Source organism: Leuresthes tenuis, unplaced genomic scaffold, assembly GCF_036924035.1.
Source record: "Leuresthes tenuis unplaced genomic scaffold, fLeuTen1.0.hap1 SCAF_14, whole genome shotgun sequence".
Lineage (NCBI taxonomy): Eukaryota > Metazoa > Chordata > Actinopteri > Atheriniformes > Atherinopsidae > Leuresthes > Leuresthes tenuis.
In genome coordinates this window covers 9,502,914-9,527,898 of record NW_027325368.1, presented here as the reverse complement: position 1 = coordinate 9,527,898, position 24,985 = coordinate 9,502,914, and the positions used below count along the sequence as shown (strand labels likewise).

The window sequence follows — 24,985 nt, the reverse complement described above, 5'->3', positions numbered from 1 at the left end:
GACTCAATACTCAGCCATTAAAGAGTGGCAAAGATCAATGCATTACTCTTTTGTTCAATCTCTCAGTCTCTTTTCATATGGTTCATCTCACAAATCGTCAGAAAAATGATTTAAATAAAAGTCTGTCAAACCAATGGTAATTAAGAGGAGCTTAATTGCAGTGGACCTGTGGTTTGTGTCTGGGTGGCTCGACTGTAGCGCTCCGCCTGCATGCTGTAGATCCAAGCAGACAGCTCTTCCCCCAAAATTTTCTTTGGCTGGATCATTTTCCATCCAGCTCTTTTTCATTCAGTGGTAGAATGAAAACTATGTCCTTTCTAACCAACTCTGGTATTAACATCAATTTGAACATTCCTAAGTAAAAGCACAGGCATATAGATTGTACAAAAAGAGGGGGAAAAAAGATCTTATTTTAATAATGTGAACAATGTCCTTTTGATGCCATGGTTCTGGATCTTTCGCCTGCCTCTTGTCTGATATTCCTCTCCAGCTCCCTCAAAACAAACAAAATAAGACAAACAAGTACAATCATGCTGTCCCTCCAAGGAGTCCATGAGAGGTGAATTTTAGATTAGAGAATTGGGGGGGGGGGGGGGGGGGGGGGGGGGGGGCACAGTAAATTCTAAAGTAGTCAAGGCGGGGAGTGTTAGGAGGGGTGAATGGGTGGGAAAGGGCTGTCTCCAAACTTCCAGTCAAGTTTAAATCACACAGAGCTCCACTGACTCTCAGTTTGCATCCTCCTGTACTCTCCTCCACTCTGAGCTCCCCACAGAGTCTCTCCTCGACTCTCCATCTGCTCCACGAGTGCTCCTGTGAGACGTCTTCCACCGAGCAAGAAGAAGAAACAAAACTTATTTTATTTATTGAGACACTAAAAGCCAACAGTCACCATGGAGGCCATCAAGAAGAAGATGCAGATGCTGAAGCTGGACAAGGAAAACGCCATCGACAGGGCAGAGCAGGCAGAGTCCGACCAGAAGGCAGCGGAAGATAAATGCAAGCAGGTGAGACGTAGCCGATAACATCAGAGACAGAGAATGCGCTTTAAAAGTTGAAAAAGGATTGACTTTAATGAGAATTTACTATTTACATACCAAAGAAAGAACAAACTAAATACTGTGTATACTATAAATGAATGGGTTACTGCAAAAACTAATCTTGTCTCAGCCACATGTAATTTTACTTAATTTTGTGATCTGAAATCTGAGGTGTCACAAAGAATATTAGTATGATTCTTTTTATTTTTATCATTAAATACATTTAAATAATACATTTTATAGTTTAAATTGATTATTCAACGCAATTAAACTGAGATATTAGTGTATATAGAATGTATATATAGAAATATGTATTAGTGTATTAGAATAAATCTAATATATGATTTGGTCACATACAAAAAAACAGCATCTCCAAAATGCATGTGCAGATTGTGGAGAGCATAAAATGTCAAGTATTTTCCTACTGCTAAATTACAGGGAGCAGCTGATACTGAGTCTCTTGGTATGTTGTAGGCAAGAGAAAGTGGGGCACGTCCACAGAGAAGCACAAAATAAGTGCTACAAAACTTGACTGTGAATCAGAGGGATTATATAAAGCCACATGAGCATCAGACACACAATTTACAATGGTTATTGCTTTGTTCTCTTTGAACTAAGCTGCAAAGCATCCATATCTGAACTAACATCTGAAAAGAAAACATGACAAATCCAGAACATCCATATTTGGTGTTGGAGTGCTCGAGCTTCTCACAGCTTGATATTTCTAATCTTAACTTAATGATAGCTTACTTATCCCTCTTGAGACAAACCAAATAGAATCTGGAAATACAATATGACATTTGAGGTTTGTTAATGGAGGCGATTATTGCACAGTAGGAGGTGGTGTCATCTTTGTGGTGGTACTGGAGGAATGCTATAGAGCAGGGAATTGAAAACAAAGCCAGGATCTACATAGAAGCAAGTGGAAAGAATCATCCTACTTGTGGCTAATGTCCTAAAACCCTCAGAGAGCACAAGGAGTGACAGTCATCACTGACACTGCACACATGGGCTGCACCCCAGCATGTCTCCCACATCAGTAAGCAGTCAGCATGAAATCCTAGACGATCACACAGCGCTGTTTAGTTTGTTAGGATGGCAGAGCAAGCAGTGCTAAGAGACGCTTTCTTTGCTATTCTTGGCAAGAACAGTTGAACACCAGAGTGCAGTTAGGCTGACGGGAGGCTCTGAAAATACACAAAAGACCAATATACAATTTCAAAATCTATAACAGAACATCAGGCTCGGGCTTCAGCAGCAATTAGGGGACCAAGTCGCTCAAATTACAAAAGAATTCCAAAAATTCAGGGGCTGTTTTCAGAAGGAATGTCCCATTTACTCCTAATAATTCACAGACTTTGTAGTGAATACTTTACATACTTTACATAAGCTAGTTTCTACTGATGAAGTGTTGATTAAAACTCTTCGAAGAATGATAGATCATAAAAGGAAGCTGTGGTAAATCTTTGAATTTTTTTCCAGGCACCATAAACAACACCTTGAGAGACATCAAAATTTATAAAGATATTTATAGATATCAGAGGATGAGTCCAAATTAAACACAGACCTTTCATATACAGAGGAACCAACTAATCAAATTAACTCAATGAGAGCTAAACAAAAAAGCTTTTTATTTGCATTTATTATTCACTTAGTACAAACTAATATACTTGGAGTCATTCATACATCCGTTAATCCGTTGGTTGGGTCGTGGGGGGGCTGGAGCCTATCCCAGCAGTCATCGTGTGAGAGGCGAGGTACACCCTGAACAGGTCGACAGTCCATCACAGGGACTACTTGGAGTCATTATATCCATAATATGAAGCTTACATTTGAGCATCACAGATGAAAATGACTAGTTATCTATAGTTGGAAAGCATGTTTTACTGTTGTCTTTCTTTGTTTTAATAGCACAGCAAACACAATACAACAACATAGACACTCTCAAAGCCAACCACCCACCCCTGCATTTCTGATAGGGGTGAACACCATTACGCCTCATCTAATCTTAAGCACAAATAGCACCTAGTTATGGAATTCATCCACATAAGTTTTCCAAGAAACCCAGCATAGCAAGACTAGAAGGATAAAAAAAAACAAGCAACAAGAGGCAGAAACAAAAAAAAGGCAGCAAACAAATAATTAATTTAGTTAATTTAATTAATTATTAATTCAAACTTTGTAAAAATGGACTCAACATTCTTTTTGAATCATATAATCAGACCGTCTTCATATAAACAACAGAGATAAGGTCTTACAGACATTTCTTTACAAACTTGATGCGTTTGAGTTTCAACTGAATCAGATTCAGTTTCTTTGCAAGCGCTGTACCTGTGAAAACAGCTGTTTGGATATGTGAGAAAAGGGTTGAAGACCCTTCAGAGCGTTCAAAAAGAGCTTACTATTTATCAGAAACAAGAATCTCATGCTATAAACCAAGATGAAAATCTGAATCTTTGAATTGATCTACGTTTCATTTATGTCTAATGGAAAGAGCACATTGCCAAAGTCTATCAGACAACACAAAATTGATTTTCTTTTCCCAGATCCTCCTAATACTATTGAGCGATATATCATTTTTTGCTGAATAAAACACAAACTGAGAATATTCAAAATCATCAACAAGTGCACGAGAAAGTATATTATCGAGTTTCTCAAGCCAATTTTCATTCATAACTATGGTTACTGACTTTCTGTCTGTTTTGTTGTCTGTCAGCTGGAGGATGAGCTGCTCGCTCTGCAGAAGAAACTGAAGGGAACAGAAGACGAGCTAGACAAGTACTCCGAGGCCCTGAAGGATGCTCAGGAGAAACTGGAACTGTCGGAGAAGAAGGCCACAGATGTGAGTTAACCACAAAGATGTCATCTGAAACACATTATTCACATTACAGTGCCACCACAACTTTTATGCTTCTCTCCTATAGAGTATCAATGTCCTCTCTTACAGACGGACTTAACTAGATATCTGTCCACGACAGGAAGAAGATGCGTAACAGAGGCTCTTCTCTAACAAAATTAGTTTAAACAAAATCACTGAATGAAATGCTGGCTGCACTCACTTAACGTTACTTCTCCTGCTTATACAAACCAAAACGGAAATGTCTGGACTCGCAACGTTTGGTTGTTTAAAGTGACGGGGGTAGCAAGATTGTCCACTTAACTGAATTTACAATACAACAAATTATCAAAAGAATGCAATCAGAATTATAGTTATGAAGAATTTGTCTTTTGCGCTGCTATTCATCCCCTAAATAACTAATAAACCCGAAATGAATCACAGAAAGACTAACTTATATCCTTTAACCGAGACAGTGTTGAGACTCACGAAGTTACCGGTTGCTCATTGAGGTCTGTAACTGAACTTTTTCTCAAGCACAGACAAAACTTGGCCGGCCTGTAGCCGACCAGGAATCCCAGGAATGCAGCTAAAGCAAACAGAGAACCCCACACTGCAGTGTCTAATGAAATCAATGCTTTGGCCTTTTTTGGAACAGAGATATTATACTCTCCTCTGTTTGGGCTTACAGTGCATACGCAGACCATGTGCAATGGTGGCCTTTAAATAGCACCTACATCTAACTGATGTGATTATAAAAAATACAAACATATTTTTCAAGTGACAAAAAAGTAGCTAGATAAAAATGTGAGATTTGACTAGGTGTTATCATCAGTCTAAAAGGGTCAATAAAATAAAATGGAGACAGAATAGTTTAATGCATTTGAACAATATAAGATACCAAAATAGAAAGCTTTGGTTGTGGTAGAGGTTTTGACAGGGCGAGACCAGATTATTTGGAATGTAGTCAGTGTCTGAACATAAAGTGCATGATCATTTATGCAATGTATAAGTCGTTCAACTATATTACAGGGAAAAAAGGTTTTCTTTTCCTGATGCCTTTGGATTACTTAAAAAAATAAACAATGAAGAGTATTCCCCTTTATCCCTTTAAAAACTACATCCTTTTAAGAACTAACATTTGCTGTGTAAATATCATAGTGAGCATTTACAGCTGGTCAGATCAAATTCTCTGTATCAAATGTAGGCTTATAAACTCTTCCAATATCTGCAAATCATCATTGAAAAAAAACACATGAATACCTAGTCACAGACTTGGTATTTGATACTAAATTATCAAATCAACTCATTTCAAAGATATAGTAAAAGTTAAACAAAGTAATTATTGGTGGTGATCAAATTGCACTTTAATAAAAAAAAAAGAAACCTGGACTAATTCTGGTCTATTTTGTATTCTGACACATAATCGATCAAGTCATTCGTTATCATTCACCTTTGACTGGTACAGGCAGATTCTGAAATCCCATGTTTTAATTATTCTTTTTTAAAATGTATAAATCTGAATGGTCAATAATAGTTTGATACGGTTGAACTGCAGACAAAGCATGTGAAAGTCTCCCAGTACAGCTCTGCTCCCACAGAAAGCAAGCGAGATGAGACCTCAAAGAATAAAAGGCATTTTTCTGGTTATAACCACCATTATTTCTTCCTCTGACGTGTTTCATTGGTTATGTGGAATGCTGACGCATGCAAGAGGTCAGACAGAGAGAATAAACCCAGGCTGAAGAAGAAAGGAGGAGGAGGAGGAGGCGCCGAGGGGTCATGTCTGCAAACAAATCAATTTACATTCCAAGCCATTGGGCTCAACAGCCCCAGTTGAACAGGATTATTACAGCCCCTCCCCACCGTGGACCCTCTCCCTCTAGAGTTAAATCTTAAAAACTCTGATTGCTGTACCTCGTTCCTCCTGTTTTCACTTTTCGCAATTTCATGCTTAACGCAAAAAAATCTGATTAGACATGTTAGACAATGTATGATTCAAGCAACAGATGAGTCACACAGAACCCTCCCTCTGATCAGAGCAGGAAAACGCAGAATGTGCAACACCTTACGTTTGCCATATAAGTCCACAACAGAAAAACCCAGAACTCCACTCGCACAAATAGTGACATAACACACCTCTTTTGTGGAGGAAAAGCTCAGTCCCTTCCCCTCCTGGATCCTGTGATGTCATCTCAGTCAGGCTTCTTCACAGGATTGGAGGATCTCGTCATAAATTTCCTGAAAACTCCCAACCCTCTTTTTTTCTACCCATCCCATCCCAGCCCTGCACGTCCCTGATTTCCTGCCCGGAGAGAAGAAGAAGAAAAAAACTTTTCCTCGGATCCTGACGCTTCAGCGCAAATCAATAACTCGCTGTTAGAGATTACTTGCTGTCCTTCGGGCTCTTTTTCCACTGCGATCGAGGAAACCAAATAATCGAGATCATGGAGACGGTGAAGAAGAAAATCCAAACTCTTCAGCTGCAAGTTGATGAGGCAGAAGACCGAGCACTGGCAGTACAAAGGGAGTTGGACACAGAACGGGAACTGCGCGAAAAAGTGAGATAATGATAATTTTGACCAGCTTCAAACGCATTAGTTTGCTCTGTTACGCGCACATGCCTGTGAAGCATCTTTTTACTGAGGACTAAAGCATTTACCTGCTCTCTGTAAGTCTGTGCTAGACTGCAAGTTGCGATAATGACACACATAGACACATTTCTTGTTAAAGAGAAATCCAAAACTATTTTAGCTGTAAAGTTGTTACTTTTTTTTATTATTGGCTGAAGTTCAATTTGGTCGTTGAGCGGCGTTATTGTGCCAACGTTCGCCCGCAGACTTTTGTTCGGCTGCGTTACCTAACATCAACCCGCCCCAGATCCACTGAAACAACCAGAAATGCACAGAGCTTCCTTCCTCGGTATCACATTAACTTAATGGCTGTTTAAACATGAAGAGATTGTAGGTTTACAGCGTTTGTATGGATTTCCTCCCCGGCGAGAGCTTAAGACACCAGGAAACGGTTTGCTCTGGTTTGGTCAGACATTCAGAAGTCTTTGTTCCACTCGCCCTTTGAGCCTTTTAACTGAATAACAGTTGACACAAAGCCTGTCAGAAATAAGGAGCCTGTAACCCTTCCTCCTCCTCTTCACAGGAAGAAGAGAACAGACATGTTTATCTGTGATATCAGCCATACAGGAAGCAGCCGGTAAAGAAGCCAGCCAGCTGTAGGTGTTTCAGATTTTCAGGGTTAAAACCTGTGTCAGCATGTTTCTGGTCAGACTGCAAAGTCCACAAGTCATTGCGGATGCCACAGGTGAAACGACAAAACGGTAACGGCTGCTCATCCAGAGGGAGTTTAAAACTAGTCAAGGCTTCCCGGAGCAGATATGAGGCCCCACGCACCTTTGTGAACACCACAACATTTCACGGGAGCCTTTTTTCTGGCAGGCACATCTCACGGCTGTACTCTGAAAAGAAGTTGCAGAAATTAGTTGTATTTCACTGCCTGTGTCCACTGTGTAGAGTTAGGAAGCAGCCAATCATTAATTGTAAAGTTTGTGTACATCATGTATAGAAAACACCAAATGGATGTAGACAATGGTGTTTTTGGCACTTAAGGCAGACTTCCTGTTACCAACAAGCAGTGCAATGACTATGACTCAACACTCACTTGAAGATGCTGTCAGATTCGGGTTCATGGACTTGTATAATTTAGGGCATATTAACTGGAAGACTTTCTGTTTTGCACTGAGTATTGATATTGGGATTTTACAGGTTTGGCAATTTAGCATGAGGATCACATTTTGGTGGGCCTGGGAGCATAGGCAGAGAAACCGCTGAGTCACACCCACGCACCAAAGCAATGAAATGTTTCTCAATACTTCTAGGTAGGAATAGATGGGTACAGATAGGAATTTAGGCATATTTAGCTCTTCAAAAACGTGATCTTTTCATAGGAGAAGAGGAATTCTCAACTCTAAAAGTTTCCTTGCACAGGTTGGTGCTCAAGCCCTAACAATCTGTGAATAGGTTATAAAATCTGAACATTTGATCACAAGAGTGTGATATATATGGCTAATTTTGAAAATAAAGAATTTTCAAAAATATTCTCTGTCTTCAATGTTATTCCTAAGCAATATCCTTTCCTGTTTAATGAGCTACATGTTTCCTGGCTGACTTCTGACCTCTCTCTCTCTCTCTGTGTGACTAAAGGCTGAAGGAGATGTGGCATCTCTGAACCGCCGCATCCAGCTGGTGGAGGAGGAGTTGGACCGAGCCCAGGAGAGACTGGCCACAGCCCTGCAGAAACTGGAGGAGGCTGAGAAGGCTGCGGATGAGAGTGAAAGGTGACGATCTACACAGATCTGTGTATCCAGGATTTTTTTATTATCACGCAGGTTTCAAAATGTTGGGTTTAATTCCAAGAGCCAAAGTACTACTCCAGCCACAATCCACTGCTATTGGTGTGTAGGTGTTGGCCACTCTGAATTAGCAAATGGCACCAACACCAGAGAAAATAGAGCTAAACTGACTCGGTTTAGCCACCCTCACTTTTACTTTAAGCTGAGAAAAACCCAAGAGTCCTTAAAATACATTTTCAATGTTTCTCTGCGTGTTTTAAGTTGATTTTTTTCCAATTTAGAGATTAAAAACATCTGTAAAATGAAGCATTACTTAAACATCTAAAGAAAACAAATTTTCAAGGCTGCTGGTTCTGGAAATATTTACTCTCTTTTGTGAGGTTAAAGCTTAAAAGCTTAGCAATGACCATGAATGTTGCAGAATTACTTGGATAATGCTGCAAGATCATCAAAGCTTTTCAATATTTCAGACGTCATTTTGACTTTTGCAATGGCTCGTTTGTACTTTCTTAATCATCTTCACAAGAGCAAGCAGATTCACAACCCAAAGTATATACAGTCATAACCACTCAAAATTCCATGTTTTTTTTTGTTTTTTTTTAAAGTGAAAGTCACATCTAGCTGATACAAGTCTTATACTTCTGGTATCACTTGAGGGACATTGTGCTGTGAAGTCTCTTTGTTGAGCTAATGCTTAAGTATCTTCTTCATCTTTAGAGGCATGAAGGTGATTGAGAACAGAGCCATGAAAGACGAGGAGAAGATGGAGATCCAAGAGATGCAGCTCAAAGAAGCCAAACACATTGCAGAGGAGGCCGACCGCAAATACGAGGAGGTGAAGACAAAAATCTCAGATATTTGTTCCCCTTTATCAAATAGATCCCACGTTGTCTCTGCTTTTGCTCAGCTGTGATTTTTATTTTATTTTTTCCCTCTTTTTGATAACAGGTCGCCCGTAAACTGGTAATCCTTGAGGGGGAGCTGGAGAGGGCGGAGGAGAGGGCAGAAATTGCAGAACTGTAAGCAAAAATTCAGTGAATAAAAGAAGAGTTTCATGAGGGCACCAAGTTACTAAGATAACATGTTAAAATATTTCTGCTCCCTCAGTAAGTGTGGTGAGTTGGAGGAAGAGCTTAAGAATGTCACCAACAATCTCAAGTCTCTGGAGGCTCAGTCTGATAAGGTGAGTTTCCTTGAAGCTTGCTGCTTGACCTCAAAACAGCTTCACACTTTCACACATATAAATCAGTCACTTGGCAGTTGTTTTGGAGCTTCAGCACACTGGGTTTGCTCAAGGGTGATAATGTGTTTTATCATAAACATTTCAAAACATTTGCTTTCATCCATCTTATTTGCTGAATGAAATGAACAAAACTCTTTCTTTTGTAGTACTCTGTGAAAGAAGACAAATACGAAGAGGAGATTAAAGTCCTGAATGACAGACTTAAGGAGGTAAGTTCTCATCTGTCTGAGCTGCCTACGTTCTCATAGGTGACCTGTGTCTGGATGATTAATATCTGTATGTTTTACAAAGGCGGAAACCCGTGCAGAATTTGCAGAGAGGACAGTGGCTAAGCTGGAAAAGACCATAGATGACTTAGAAGGTACGCTTCGTTTTAGTCCTCCTCTCCAGTCTTGTCACAAACGACACCTTCTCTTTACTGAACATTGGGTTAAATCTTTAATTTACTTGATCCTTAATCTTGTCTCTATGATTTCTCTCTTTTTCCTCCTCCTTGGTCTTCATGGTTCTGCATCTTCCTCCTGCTTTCTCTCTGCCCTTTGAACTGCAGACGAGCTGTACACTCAGAAGCTCAAATACAAGGCTATCAGTGAGGAGCTGGATCATGCCCTCAATGATATGAACACCTTGTAAAGCTTGCATCTGGCCTATGATGTTTTTACTTTCTCTGTCCCTCTTTGGCTTTTTAGAAGCTCTCTCTAAGTATCTTTGCTGTCTCTGCACCTTTCTTGTTTCACATTAAACTGAATCTCAATAAAGATATTTATCTCTTTTACCCTGTCTTCTGTCTTTCACTGACTCACTCTGTTTTAGGCCAGTAATTTTAAAAAGGCAAAGGTTTGTCGGTACATATCACGTATATCATACAAAAGTGCTAGTTTCCTAGGGTATCTGCTACTTTGTGATAAATTTGATTAGCCCGTATATTTTATATTTGCTGCGTTTTATTGCAGAGAGCCTATCGAATGCGAAAGAGGAAAACAAAGGAATGCACCAAGTCATGGACCAAACACTGCAGGAGCTCAGTAGCTTGTAAACCCCCAAGATGAACATCCAACAGTAAAAATTGTTTTAAAAAAAGTTGTTTTTTTTAAAGATATTTTCTACATGCCATCCATTCTTTGTAATTTCACTCTTATCCGTGACTGTTAAACACATGTACCCCTTTTTATATATTTATGTTTCTCATGTTTCTTTTCCTTTTTAAAAATGGTTTTGGGTCCATACAATTTCAGTATTGGTGCTAGAAATTGCTGTGTAGACCAAACTCTTGGAACAAATAAAGCTGAAGACGATTTTAGTCTCAAATGTCTGAGTGTTCGTGGCTTTTGTTTCAGTGTACTGTTCTCAGTTTGTGTGTGTCCTTTGGGTAATTTCAACACACACCTATAAAGCTTGACATGAGAAGAGCTCACCCTTCAGTTTACAAGTGCGAACATGCACTGGGTTTTAAGTATGCTCCACTAAGACAGTGAATTTGATGTGTTTCTTATCTGCGGAGTCTGCTCCTACGACAGTAATGTCCTAAAAAACTCAGCCCCTACTGTATACTACACATGACTAATATTCCATGGATGAAGGCAAAGCGTGTCACAAAACTGTAAAGAAAAGCCCAAAAAGTAGACACTCATGTTTTTCTTGAATGTCTTTCCAGGATTTGTTCTTTATCAATCAAGGAAATCAAAGCAGGTGTCATTTTGAAATCTGTTTTAAATATTTGTGGACGTTGGATTATTTTGTAGGGCTGCTTTGCCAGAGGCCCTGAATGTACCAAATAGAAAATTAAAGCAAAAGATAAGCATAACAGAGCAAACCGTGTTATGCAGTGTCAGAAAAGACCTGAAGTACTCATCCAACAGCACCAAATAACTACATAAATGAGTAAGTAAACGAATAAATAGGTTTTAGAAAAATGGCTGAAAAAGAAAGGATTGGCTGTTTTAAGCAGGCCAAAGATGAGTCCTGGATAATGAAATGTATATAGGCAGAGAGATGTAAGAAACTTCTCATTTCTGCAACCAAATACTTCAAAGAGTGCTTTTTATATATATTTGATTAAAGATTTTTATTGTACAAAATTGGCTTGCATTTATTTCTGAAGATTTTCTAAATTTTACTTTTTGGGATGTCGGTATTTCTGAGCAGGACTGTATATGAACAGTACAAATTCACTTAAGAACAAGACAAAATACTTATGTACTCAGATGTCTTCTAATTTTGTGTGGCAGTCGATGTCCAGTAATAGATCTTTGATAATACCTGAACATTTGATTTACAACTTACATATTAAACCTTTTATGGAGTAAGAACTGCAATATATATCTCATAAATTCAAACATTCAGTTGTGTCAAATTTTAAACTACACCAGCTGTGCTCCAACACCGTCGTTCAGTAAACGCCCACTGGTCCTAAGCGGCATGTGAATTCCGGGCCAACAGGGGGCGTCATTTCTATACTTTTACATCCCTTGTTCGCCGGGCGGGATTTCCGCAATAATATCAAGTATGGCGAAAACGTACGACTATTTGTTTAAATTACTGTTAATAGGTGATTCTGGTGTTGGGAAGACATGTGTCCTGTTCAGGTTTTCAGAGGACGCCTTCAATTCAACGTTTATCTCAACAATAGGTACGTTTTAGGGGAGAATGTAGACTGTGTCATTCTGTGTGTTTACAATACGCAGATGGTCTACATCCGCGGGTGCGTCTACTTGCTGGAATGCTGACGATGCTACGTTGGAGACTGAACATAATTTTCAAAAAGTTGTTATTTGTATGAACTGTGTTGATTTGATTAAATCAGAAAAACTGTAAAGTAAGGGGAAAGAAACTCGTTACATTTTGCGTGAGATGCATGTACGGGCGGGCAAGGAGATGTTTCCTTACAGCATCATGCAGGATGAGTTTTTTTTTCTTGCTAATGTTAGCGGTTAGCCACATAGCGTTAGTGTTAGCCGTTAGGCCCATTTATATTCTAAGGCGCTGGCAAACCCACTAATAGTTGTGAATTACATGCATTGCGGCAAGGCTGTTTTCCGTTTCTACACGTCTTATTGTCTTTTGTTGTTAAATGCTATAGTTATTTTATATTTTGATTGACAGGCTATGCTGAAGCTTAAAAGCTAACGTTATGATTGACATGCATGATCCCCCTTCATCCCTACAGGCATTGATTTCAAGATTAGGACAATAGAACTTGACGGAAAGAAGATAAAGTTGCAGATATGGTAAGGTCATTGTTATTTTTAATGCTAGGCATGTGAGATGAGGTTTAAAAGGCGTGAAACACATGTACAAGTTTCATCGATGCATAGTATTTATGATTAAAGCCACAGGTTAACCTATAAACTGCATTCACTGTATGCTTGTGTCACAGGTTTTTTAATCTCAATTTGATCTGTATATAAAGTCTAGTCAAGATAATCCAACTTTATAATTTTTCTTCTGTGATGAGAAATAGATGAAAACCTTACAATATGTTGCCCAAACTCTGTATATGAGCATTTGTTTTTTAAATCTTATGTCCCACTGTTTTTTTTTTTCCAGGGATACCGCTGGTCAGGAGCGCTTCCGAACAATCACAACAGCCTACTACAGAGGAGCAATGGTGGGCGTCTTCGCATATTACCAGTCAAAAGTGCCTTCATTTAATTTACTAAGGAAGCCGAGGCTCTACAGCAATTATTATGATTATTTTAACATTTGATTTGCTGTTCCTTGCAGGGCATCATGCTCGTCTACGACATTACCAACGAGAAGTCTTTTGAAAATATCAAGAATTGGATAAGGAACATAGAGGAGGTGTGTACTGATTTAAATATATCCTCATTTAGATACTTGCAACTGTTCTTATTTAAAGGCTTCGATGGCACCATTTAATAGTTTTGATTGAATATCTCTAATGTCAATCTAGCATGCATCATCTGATGTTGAGAAGATGGTCCTTGGCAACAAATGTGATATCAATGACAAGAGGCAGGTGTCCAAAGATAGGGGAGAGAAGGTGAGAAATTGTACTCAAGAGGAAATTAAATGTGATAATAATGTAATGGAAGCAAATTTAAAGTGGTGTAAAACATGGAAGCAGACTCGATCAAATAAACCTTTGTTTTTTTAATCGCATTTTCTTTCAGCTCGCACTAGAGTATGGAATCAAGTTCATGGAGACCAGTGCAAAGTCCAACATCAATGTGGAAAATGTAAGCAGCCAATTCCTCCTCAAAGGGATATTTCAGTGGGGTTGTAGTCTGTGACTTACCTGCAGCAGTTGGAGAGCTCTCAGCTTGGAGAATCAAAAGAATTTCTGAGGAACAAATTAAAGCTAGAAGCTACTCCAGAGAGAAGAGTAAATTCTTCACCATCTAAAACAACTCAATCCTCAAAAATGTCAGTGGTTTGAGGTGGATCTATTATGGGGATGTTTAAACCATCAGACATCAGACAGTTGTTTATTGCATTACTGCGCTTTTTCAGGTAGCAACATGCCCCGCCGTGGTTCATCCTAACACAATTGGAAACGGTTACATTGCCATCCAAACTTAACTACTCGGGGGTTTTCCTGCCATTATTAGGAGCAAAACTCGAGTATCTGTAACAGCACCTGAGCCATGGTAATGAGAGAGGAAAAAAAACAAAACTGTGCAGCTTCTTCCTTATTATGCTCAACAAAAAGCAAATATAGCAGTGGAAACAGTGAGTCCAGAACAAGTGAAAGATAAAGTTTTTATCCTAAACCAGCTACACTTATAAGTGCCACAAAACTGTCATGAGTAAAGAAAACAGGAGTCCTTCTTCACACTCACTCAAAATTTTAATCAAATTTCAGATTTCTCCCATACTTCCCCATTTTTTTACACAGCCCAGGGATGAATGCTATCCTTCTATGGATTGTTGCAACAAAATACCGATACCCATCCCTAGTTTTTCCTGTTCCTTTAACATGACAGCATTTCTGACTTTGTGACTTTAATCCCAGGGTATTTTAACCTAACGTGTACAATCAGAAAATTGACAACATGTCTATTTGTTCGGGCTCGTAGGCATTTTTGACACTCGCCAGAGACATCAAATCAAAGATGGACACAAAATTGGTAAGAAAAAGTATTTGGTAATACATTTTTCACATGAAAATGTGTATATGAAAATGTTATATCTATTGTGCAAAAGCACTCAAGAGTTAATTGTTTTATGACCTGCTTTGGTGCAGGAGGGCAACACGCCGCAGGGCAGCAGTCACGGAGTCAAGATCTCTGAGCCTCAGAAGAAGACCAGCTTCTTCCGCTGTAGCCTTCTCTGAGTCCTGAAGCCTTCCATACTGGCTACATGCTGGTGGACATACATGGACTGTGCTTGCTCCTAGCACTTCCTCCCCATTCCTCTTTTTTCCACCCCCAACCATGGCCAGTTCTCCAGGTCCACGTAAACCACTATTGTCAGTAAGCAGAGGCCTTCCCCACCTCTCTTCCTCTTCTGAAATCTTCCAGGGGTGCATCTCTTCCATGAGATCTGCTGTCTTCATGGGTCATAGTGCTTGGCTGGTGGAGAACTCCCACCAGAGCATGATCCAGATGTTGCATTTCACACAAAAGATGGGCTCTTAACTTTGTATTACGCACTCATATTTCACACAGCTGGTAGCACAACCAGTGGTGAGAAAAAAAATTGCCTGATTGTTGTAATAGTTTTTTGGGATTGGAATACAAATGTGATATCAAGATCTATTTTTAATAGTGCTCTTTCCCTTTTTATGTGACAAGCTCAACCAGAGGCTGATTGGCTTGAGTGAAACAGAGTTGTGTTGGCTCTCATTTGTCCATCAGCAGCTGGGAATCATATCTCAGTCACTGTGTAGTCCAGATCAGAGATTGATTGCAAGGTTTTTTTTACTTGAGTTCTTCTCTTTGGTTTGTATGTAGACCTCGACAATCATTTGATGTGACTAAAAATGTGTTTCATCATGCCCTGATCACTGCCTCTTAACTCTTTTTGCACTGGTCTTTATGTGCTGAAAAGCAGTTTTGCTATATGGCACCTTGGACTGCATTCTTTGTTTTTGCCTGGGCTGCTTTCTAAAGGTCGGAGCCCTTCTAACCCATGTTAGAAGGTCTCAGTTGAGGATCTCTGAAGTGGTCGAGCATTTGACTATTGCAGTGACCCATTTAGTGTGCCGTTTTGGAGCATTTTACTGCATAACTCCTGTAATTTGAAGGTAAAAATGCCAGTTAGAATTTCCTATACGTCCAAGGAGAAGCCCTGAAGTCTTAAAAACATTCACATGGGACAAAAGCAGCAAAATCTCTGATTTGAGAGGAAGCTGGTACGTTTCCCACTTGAAAATAGGCTTAAAGCAATTGATTATCCTAAAGATGGAGATTCATTAATTGAGTTCACCGATTAGCCATTTAAGCCTTTCATTTTGAAAGTTTTCCTATCAGCTCTGATTCACTGTCAAGCTAAATGATGTCTCTGGTTATTTGATAAGCAATTAAAGCTGACCTGAAGGTTCACACTGTAAGCCCCCCCCCCCTTGCTATCCATGCAGCTCTCCCAGCACTTTAACAGTAAATCGTGTTTTGTGTGTAGTCTGTGCCAAGTGATATGTTTGCAACCCAACATTACGGTTTTGATCTTGGGAGTCTTGGTTAAAGAACAGACATAAGATATCAACATTTTACACAACCTTCTTGAAAATGACTTGATCTCCAATGCTCTTTCACTGCTAGATGTCAACTGTCCTGATATCTGTTGACTTTGAAACATATGCTTACTTCATCTGTAATTTATGTAAACCGCTATATACAGTATTTAGATATAGAATATAAAACTTTTAAGCCTCTGTGTCCAAGCTACTGCCTGAAATATGTAGTTTAAAAGTGGTATTTTCTTTGGTTAACATGAAAGCAGGCTTGACCTCGGCTCGTTTGAAGTATTCCCATGTTGATGTTTAACTATAGCCACTTAGTTTGACAGGTGGGTGGCGCCACAGGTGCAAAATGCATCTTCGGTGGCCTCCCAAACTCAAATTTGAGTCAGTATTTTATTGAGAACACAAGCCACGGCTCATTTGAAATGCGTGATTTGAATATTTACTCTCGAATCTCACTTCTCTTCCATATTACCTCATGTTTGTGTCCCCACAGTCGTTGTTTGTCTGAAAATCAGGTTCCTGTATGCACAAATATTGAGAGGGAGTATCTTTGCTTACCTGCACCTTTTTGATATCAAATAATTTGGGACCTCACGATCATCTTGACCATTTGTCTTAACCGCTAGTACTCAGTTGTGTCATAGGTGAGCTATGCATTGTGAATCTTGGACCTGTGCATATTTGTGAAATGTACTTTTCAGACATCCTTACAGACCTGTGCAGTTAAATGTATGGGCTTTTTGTTATTTTTGTTTTGTGTCGTTCACTGAGCCAAAAAAACCCTTTTAAAACGCTGGTCAACTTCCAGCCTCACGGGGCTTTGTTGAGCAGGAGTTGTCTGGAATGTGTCGTCGGTGCTGTTCTCTCGGTCGAACGATGCTGTAGCTTTAAGTCGGAGACAGAAACACAGGGAGCAGGCGTGTGGGACTCAAACTGTATCCTTTTCCTTTTTTTTTTTTTTTGCTGGAATGATGCATCCTTTTTGATATTTCATCATCATATCTTTTCTTTATCGTAAGATTCCTATCACGTGTCCTGATAAACCGAACATCCCTTTTAACAGCCATATCTTCGTTCCATCTGCTGTGAAGTTGACGATGAGAATAACGGATTTAGAAAAAGGAAAAGAAAAAAAAAAGTGGGGTTTGAACATTGTAAATATCACATGGAAGAAGAAAAAAAGAGATCTACTTAAATTGTACTGTACTTTCTATACCCATCTAAAAATATATCTACAATTTGTAGATATGTGTACTTTTGTTTTAATAAAATAAGATAAAAGTCTACTTCTGTTTTTGTGTGAGTGTTTTTAAATGTCAAAGGGAGCAGCTATCGGCTGACGCCATGCTGAAGCTTGACTGCTTTCATGACAAATGGCTCTCCCCTCATTGGCCCACCGAGAGCCGCTGGAATATTCTGGCATGTGCTTCTTTTATAGCTCAGTGTAACCAAACCCCTTCAGATACAAAACAAATCTACTGTTGATGGTCATAATTAATGAGCCTTGTCTTGATGGATTGCTCGTGCTCCGCCTGCTGATACACCGTGGATGGATTTTATTTCTGTCGCTGCGATAACAAACAAAATGCTGGATGTGGGCGTTATTGATATGCTTTCAGGCTGTTTACAGTAAATTTTGTTTTAGATTACTAACAAAAAATATTTTTTTCTTTTTTACATAGTTTAAAAAAATATAAGACATTCACAAGATATGTTTTTTTTTTTTGTTGTTGTTGGTGAAGATTTCATTTCTTATCTTTCCAGATGTTCTGCTGTGTTTCAGTTCATCCAGCCGGGCTTTTTCCAAGTATGAAATGAAAACTATTGATCAAAATCCTTATATCCTTATGTGGAAGGTACTGCGAACAAACAGAAACAAACGGTCACCGTGTATGAATACAGTCACTGACACGTCTTGTCACAGCTGCTTTACCTGAGGAAATCTGGAGCCCTGACAATCATGTGTTGGAAATCCTCGAGTGACAGACGGCCATCGTTGTCCAGGTCAGCCTCATCCATAACCTTCTCGCACACCATCCTCACCTCGTCTTCGGTCAGCTCGTTACGGGTCAGCTTGTTCAGTGTCTTCTCCAGGTCTGATTTGCAGATGAAATCGTCATTGTTGAAATCTTTGAAGAAAAAAAACAAACAAAACATAAACATCTGTTTTTGCCTCCTGCTTGTCAAATGTGATGCGATTTTATCTATTTTTTTTTTGTCTTTTGACAGTGGAACTTTGGTTTGTGACTCATGTGGCTGGAAAAAAAACAAGGAAAATTGTGTTGTTTTATGGCCAAACAATAATTCTGGTAAATTGACAGTCCAAATTGCTGATATTCTACAGTGTTAGTGTGTTAGCGATCGATTGAAAATCTTAGACCTGATTTAACATGTCCACCCAACACACACACACACACACACACACACACACACACACACACACACACACACACACACACACACACACACACACACACACACACACACACACACACACACACACACACACACACACACACACACACACACACACACACACACTCTGTGGCTTTGTTAGAGTCATCTGTCCTATTCATGGTGCAGCCATGCTGATGCTTTTTCACCTTCCCCTCTTTTTCATCTGTTTTAATTTGAATAATTAACTAAAAGTTTCCTTAACCAATAACTGGCCATTTTTTGCCTAACCACATTAGGGATGATGCAGGAGCAAATCACACGCTGAGCTTGAACAGGCTCCTCTCCTATGAGCTGGTTGATCATTAAAACGTTCCATCTGTTCTGCACACATTTCCGAAAGCCTTTCTCTTTCATGCTCCTTAATCACATGGTCATTCGGTTTTGAAATGAATGATTCCCAAGTTTTCATGCCATTAGTGGCCAACTTTGAAAACAAGGTGCTACTTGAAAGGCTGTAGTTACAGTACATGTGTAATTAAAAATCGAGAGTTTACTTCTTGGCTAATTCAAAGTTCTTTAAAATTATTCCATTGATTTCTCAGCATATCTCGTTTCCAGATTTTAGGAGAATTTCCTGTGAACTGAAAGCATGTACGTTTCTTTGGAATCTTTAGAAAGTGTATGTGCTAAAAGTGTTTCCTTTTCTGAAACATGACTAAAACCACTTCTGGAGGAAAATTTGTTTTACAGGCACAAGACAGAAGCAGTTTGTAGGAGGCAGTGATGTAATGGGTGCCAACTTTGGTAGTTTCAGTTCAACCTAGACTTTGAAAGTCAAATTTATTCTCAGACTGAACGAAATATTTTGGTTTATTTTACTTCAACATTTGTGCAAATCTTTGCAAACATGTATTGTTTAGTTATTTAATAAATCATTTTTATCAGTATCTTTTTGGATTATCATTGAGTGTGTGCTTTCATACGATATCTGGCTTTTAACCACGTTCAGACTGCTATTCTTATTTAATTTTGTTTGTTTTTCTTTAATCTAACTTGACTGAAAACGAGGCTTTGAAAAGCAGAACTCCTGGTTTCATATGAAAATTTACCATAAATTTTGAAAGCATAGTAGGCCTTAAGGTCACGAGGGGCCATCTCACTGAGGACTGAAAACATGTCCAAGAAGTCGTCCAGTGTCATGTTTCCCTCACCATCCTCAGAGAAAACCTCAGCGATCCTCTGGCGAAAGGGGTTGTCCTGAACAGAGGACACACCAGACAGTCTGATAAAATGTCATAAGGTAAACGCAGGAAACTGCAACCTCGTGCTTGTTGGAGTCCTGCGCCACAGACAGTCAACTTAGACTCATATATCGTTTTTTGATTTTTGAAAATCCAAAATAGCTATGAAATTGCCACAGTTTGGAAGAAAGAAATTCATAGAACCAACTCTCCCAGTCCCGGTCTCTGTCAGTAAACAACGGGCTGACACACCTATTTACCTTACTGTCATTGCGTAAAGAGGCATATAATTACCCATTTCCAACAAGTGTGCACTCTGGAACCCAGCAGTGTTCTTCAAGTTTAAAGGAGTCAGGTAACATATAACCTCTCTAAGAATTCTGTCGATTAGTTGGCCATTAATTATGGATTGGGAACAGAGGGAGAGAGCGGGTCTGCAGGCTGTGTGTGGAGCAGTGGGTCTACCTTCAGCTCTGGCATGCTGCCAATCAGCTCATATGGTAACTTCACATCTGGGTGGTTGGTGTAGTCGAGGGGAACGAGCTGCGGTGCCAAATCCCGGTAGCGGTAGAACAGTCTAGGAACGTTTTAAAAAATTCACTTTCAATATTGAATTACGAGATATATTTGATGTCATGCGCATTTGCATTTTGAAAGGGCCGCTGCTAACGAAAAACAAAGAAGTTGCTTCTTTTTCTTTTTTTTTCTTAAATCACCAGCAATGATAAGATATTGCAAACATGAAAAAGGTTTTCATGTTCAAAATTTTCAAAAGCAAGAGTTAAAATAGCTTGCGATCTGAGTGGTAGCCTGGCCGCCCCACAGCAGGACAAGTCTCCTGGTCGTGTAGTCTAGAGTTACAGTTCGGTATTGTGCAGAACTGAACAAAATCAAGCTGTGCTTCATTTAAAAATGGCGCAGAAAGTAATGGGATTTGAGTAGTGCAACATAGTTATTCTGCACCAGAGGAAAGAGCAATAAAACAGGGCACACAGCCGAAAAATTTGGATGCTCACCTGAGAATTTCCTTCCTCGTGAAATATGTGCAGTCCTGCAAATACAAAGAGATCATTCTGTTGGGAAACTGTTGTTTTTGTGCTACACTCGCAGTCCTTAAGCTTGTGTTGCACTGTTATAGAAGAAGTACTCAGACCATTTCCTTAATTAGTAATAGTAATGCTGTACTGTTCTAACAGCAAAGGTTGTGTTTAAGTGCAGAAGTTTACTGAAAGTGTTATTAAAAGTAAACGTACTCTGTTACTCCTAAGGTCATCTGTCTGCACTGTGTTATTTGATTATTATTTCTGAACTACTATGTTGTAGTCTGTCGGGGTGAGCTTTATTTTATCTACTTTAAACAGTGTACCTTTGGAAAGTGTCTATGCAAGTGTGATTTAGAATTATTCCTTAAATAGTCAATGATTAACCTTTGTTTTGAGTGTAGATATCCATGTCAGACCATCAATGTCTCACTTTAAAAGTAGCATTAAGTACACAGCAGGCAAATCATTCCAAGTTTCAGAGTAAGTTGACTTATTTATCTATCATCTCAAGATTTATTCTGCATATGTCAAAACTTCAATCATTTGTTCTGAACAATCATTTCATCCAGGTATCCTAAAGCTGACTTTGGTTTTACTCTAAAATCCTTGAAGACAGATTCCTGCAAACTGTGGTTTTAGAGGATGAGACAAAATCAAATCAACAAACGCCGTCAGGGATGCACTGAGCAAGTACACCACCGCACATGAAGAGCTGCACCACAGCACCATCAACCATGTTAAGAATTGTTGCAAGCGAGAACTGAATGGTCCTATTCAGACAGGAACGGGGGTGACACCAACCTGATAGGCATCGAGCTGCTGCGCTGTGAAGATGGTCTGTTTATTCCCCATGTCTGAGTGCACAAGCTCCAAGCTTCAGGTCCATCGCTGCTCCAGCATTGGGTGCTTTTTTTTTAGGGTGGGTAAGTCAGATATGAAATACTGGGACAAAAGGAGGCAAGAGCCAATGAGGAGATCAGGTGTCGGGCCACAACCGGGCCCTTTGGTCGCCACTATAATGGCAGCATTTCATCGTTTTCTCCATTGTGAATAGCAGCCCCTCTGACAATGAATAACGGCTGTCATCCAGCAACGTGCCAAGTGGTTTCAACCCCCTTTAGTGCCACTCTATGACCAACGCCTCGTTCACAGCTCAGGTTACATCCTTTAGAGACTGGGTTTTGTAATGTGCAAAAAGAGTTTTTGATGGGAGACAAGTTGTGTTTCAACTGAGGACTCGGTTGTTGTGTGTAAGTTTCGTGTCGCATACCTGAGCCAAGGCTTGAAACGAAACTTTACTGTTTATTCTTTCATATGCACAGTAGCAACATTTATCTCCATTTGTTGCACCTTTACCTCAGTTTATTCCACTTAGGATACATATTTGAGCTGAGAACCAATGATTTTAGACACAAAAACAAAGAGTATGCAATAAAATGTTCAGTTTATGTTTTATAAAAGAAAGAAAAGCAGACATGACAAACGAACTGCAGTTGAAATGTAAGGCTGCAACAGTGAATGTGGGTGCACAAATGTGAGCTTGTTTCCCATCACAAACCTGAAGTAAAAAAGTGTATTTCCTTTTTCTATTTAGAATTTTTCCACAGGTTTTTCAACTCTTGAATAAAAAAAAAAAGTTTCAGTTGACTTGGGAGATACTCGAGAACCCAAGGAGCAGTCATGTCCTGCTTTTTGCCTTTTTAATTTGCCCAACATGAGCTGACATGATACAGTTTGAACTGAATATTCAAACATTTTCACATGTATTTCACATATTCAGTGTTTTTGCGTCTCTCCAGATTCACTATTAACAGATGTCAGCCCATAGAAAAGTGGTGCTTATATTATTCAGGTAGTTATTCAGGTATTCACATGTGGTTTTTGTTTAGACTTACTGAATATGGAAGTTTACAAAATATTTTCCCAAATTTGATTTCATTCTAAGATTTGAAAATACCTTTCCATAAGATGTGAATTTACTATCAATGTGATATCCTTTTTTGTATATGTATATGTCTATATATGTTCTTTTGTAATGTATCCAGTAGAAATACAGTTTTGCCTTGTACAAATACAGAGGGAAGCAAGAGTTTTAAAGGCTAACATTCAATGTAGCGAAAAAAAAAAACATTTTAATGATCATGACAGACAGTCAGGTTGGAAACCCCATGTTGTCTAAGGTCATCTGAGGCTGTTGACAGGACACAGCAACAGGAAAAGTAGAAATCAACAACTAATCCAAATGAAGTAGCAAGTAATAGCTTTGTTGAATAACTGTGCTGGTATTATAAATGATTAATAATAAACTTTTGCTTTGGAGTTTTGCTAAATATAAAAATAAATCAGATTCTTCTGGACTTGTTTCTGTTTTCTTTCCTTTTTTAAAACCACATTCAGATTCAGAGTTTTTTTGTCAAATTTACTATCCTTATTTACTATCCTGCCAATTTAATGCTTTAAAACTATTCATAGCTAGAGTAAATCCTGCATAAGTTGCATTATAAGATGAATTCTCAAAACATAATGCTGTAAACATTGTTAAAAACTAACATTATCAATGACCTAAACATAAATATATTACACTTCATAAAGTTGAATTGGTTGTCAGGTTTTGAGCCTATTGGATTGATATATACATCCAAATATGACAGTGCCATAACTTTTCTTATAAAATGAGAGTCGCCATCTTTTTGCACAACCACCCCTTTTCCAGCTCTGTTATTGTTGTTGTCAAACCTGGAGATTCACTATGGAACACAACAGTGCCATCTTGTGGTGAAAGACATGCAATGCAGGTTGGACGATAAATCCACTGGAAACATGAGTGACATACGTTGGTTCAGTCAGATAAAAACAAGTCATATGAAAGGACAGCACAGATGGTGTTTCTAAAAGCATATTCAAGAGCAACCGATTTGGGCTTCTACTTGGGTTTCAATTATTTTTTGTCCATTTATTCATGAATTTAAGTTGGTTTAACTTATTGATATATGCATTCATCTTATAAACTTTTAATCTTGTTTTTAATTGAATCTTTTTTTTCTTCTTTGCTTTTATTTCCATGTTGAACAAACTGGCACTAACTCTAACATATAATCTAAAGCATGTTCTCAGTGTGTAGGTTATGGTAATGTCATGCTTGTGCAAAATGTAATTCAGCGTTCATTTCACACGTGTCTGGGATCTGGTGAGATTAATGTAACTTTGTTGACAGGAATGGATTGTACCAGCACCCACCAACACGCTGGGCAACATAAAAGTGTGGGTGTAGTGTCTCTCCTGCAGAAGCATGCTTGGTAGAGTAAAATAGAGAGTCTAGTTGGGATGAAACCAATGTGCAGCCTTATTAACACCTTCCCACAATAAGTCAAGGTTTCAGACTTTAGCATGTTTGATTGAAATATCTTTCACTGTCGTATAACACTTGAGGACTGTGTTTTTACTGTGCCTCAAATGGTTTAGCTGTCTCCTTCATCACAGATGTTACAGAAACAGAGGAAATAGACCAGCTTTGTGCAAATACATTTGGAAAGTAAAAAAAACTTATTCTAATGAGGAGTTTGTACAATCAAACCTTTGGTATAGGATCAGTTGTGATGCTGAGTTGCTGTATTTAGTCACTCATTTCTAACTATTCAATCTCAGCACAGTGTTGAGTTTTTTTCAGAGATGTTTTAGACTAAATTGAAATAATAACATTTATTGCTTCTTACTGTGAACTTGACTCCCTTTAAAATCCATTGGTACAACATAATCCGTCATTTTCAAATGGAAAGTTGTTGGTAGCAGAAAATTGTCATTTGAGAAGACCACACTTTGACATTTTTCATCCATTTTCTGTACCCACTTAATCCAGTTTGGGGTTACATGGTGGCTGGAGCCTATCCGTGCTGCCATGGAGCCAGAGGTGGGGAATAATCTGGAAGGACTGTCAGTCCATCACAGAGCCAACACAAAACAACCATGTACACTCACATTCGCTCCTAGAATCACCAACTTACCTAACGCGCATGTTTTTGGATGGAGGAGAGGAGTCCCACATGTATCGTCACATGCTGCAGGAATCTTCTTACAGTGCTAACCACTGAACCACCTTGCAGCCCAATTTGACATTTTCTATACAGAAATACTACAGCACTAGAGCAATTATCTAAATTAAATTGATGAAGGAGTTTT

General features: G+C 39.0%; 3 protein-coding genes across 6 annotated transcripts; 2 read left to right on the top strand and 1 right to left on the bottom strand.

Moving 5' to 3' along the window:
* Positions 1–684: 684 nt before the first annotated feature.
* Positions 685–10,782, top strand: LOC140268354 (tropomyosin alpha-1 chain-like). 4 transcript variants are annotated; one of them, XM_072363167.1, is made up of 9 exons: positions 685–1,004; positions 3,754–3,879; positions 8,091–8,224; positions 8,957–9,074; positions 9,188–9,258; positions 9,347–9,422; positions 9,629–9,691; positions 9,774–9,843; positions 10,436–10,782. In XM_072363167.1, exons 1-9 carry the CDS (start codon positions 891–893, stop codon positions 10,516–10,518), a joined length of 855 nt encoding a protein of 284 aa, XP_072219268.1. In that variant the 5' UTR covers positions 685–890; the 3' UTR covers positions 10,519–10,782. The 4 variants fall into 4 exon arrangements, with proteins under 4 accessions (XP_072219268.1, XP_072219267.1, XP_072219270.1 ...); XM_072363166.1 differs by lacking the exon at positions 10,436–10,782 and adding an exon at positions 10,033–10,262 and having other exon boundaries at positions 686–1,004; XM_072363169.1 differs by lacking the exons at positions 685–1,004; positions 3,754–3,879 and adding an exon at positions 5,895–6,434.
* Positions 10,783–11,934: 1,152 nt separating this feature from the next.
* On the top strand, positions 11,935–17,412 carry LOC140268562 (ras-related protein Rab-8A). Its single transcript, XM_072363473.1, has 8 exons — positions 11,935–12,111; positions 12,649–12,709; positions 13,029–13,089; positions 13,206–13,283; positions 13,396–13,485; positions 13,616–13,681; positions 14,522–14,572; positions 14,689–17,412. The coding sequence occupies exons 1-8, from the start codon at positions 11,988–11,990 to the stop codon at positions 14,776–14,778; spliced, it is 621 nt and encodes a 206-aa protein (XP_072219574.1). The 5' UTR covers positions 11,935–11,987; the 3' UTR covers positions 14,779–17,412.
* A 423-nt stretch (positions 17,413–17,835) lies between these two features.
* Positions 17,836–21,711, bottom strand: cib3 (calcium and integrin binding family member 3). The gene is made up of 6 exons (XM_072363896.1): positions 21,611–21,711; positions 20,783–20,817; positions 20,232–20,343; positions 19,635–19,782; positions 18,062–18,257; positions 17,836–17,987 (listed from the first exon to the last, which is right to left on the bottom strand). Exons 1-6 carry the CDS (start codon positions 21,659–21,661, stop codon positions 17,966–17,968), a joined length of 564 nt encoding a protein of 187 aa, XP_072219997.1. The 5' UTR covers positions 21,662–21,711; the 3' UTR covers positions 17,836–17,965.
* Between the last annotated feature and the right edge of the window lie 3,274 nt (positions 21,712–24,985).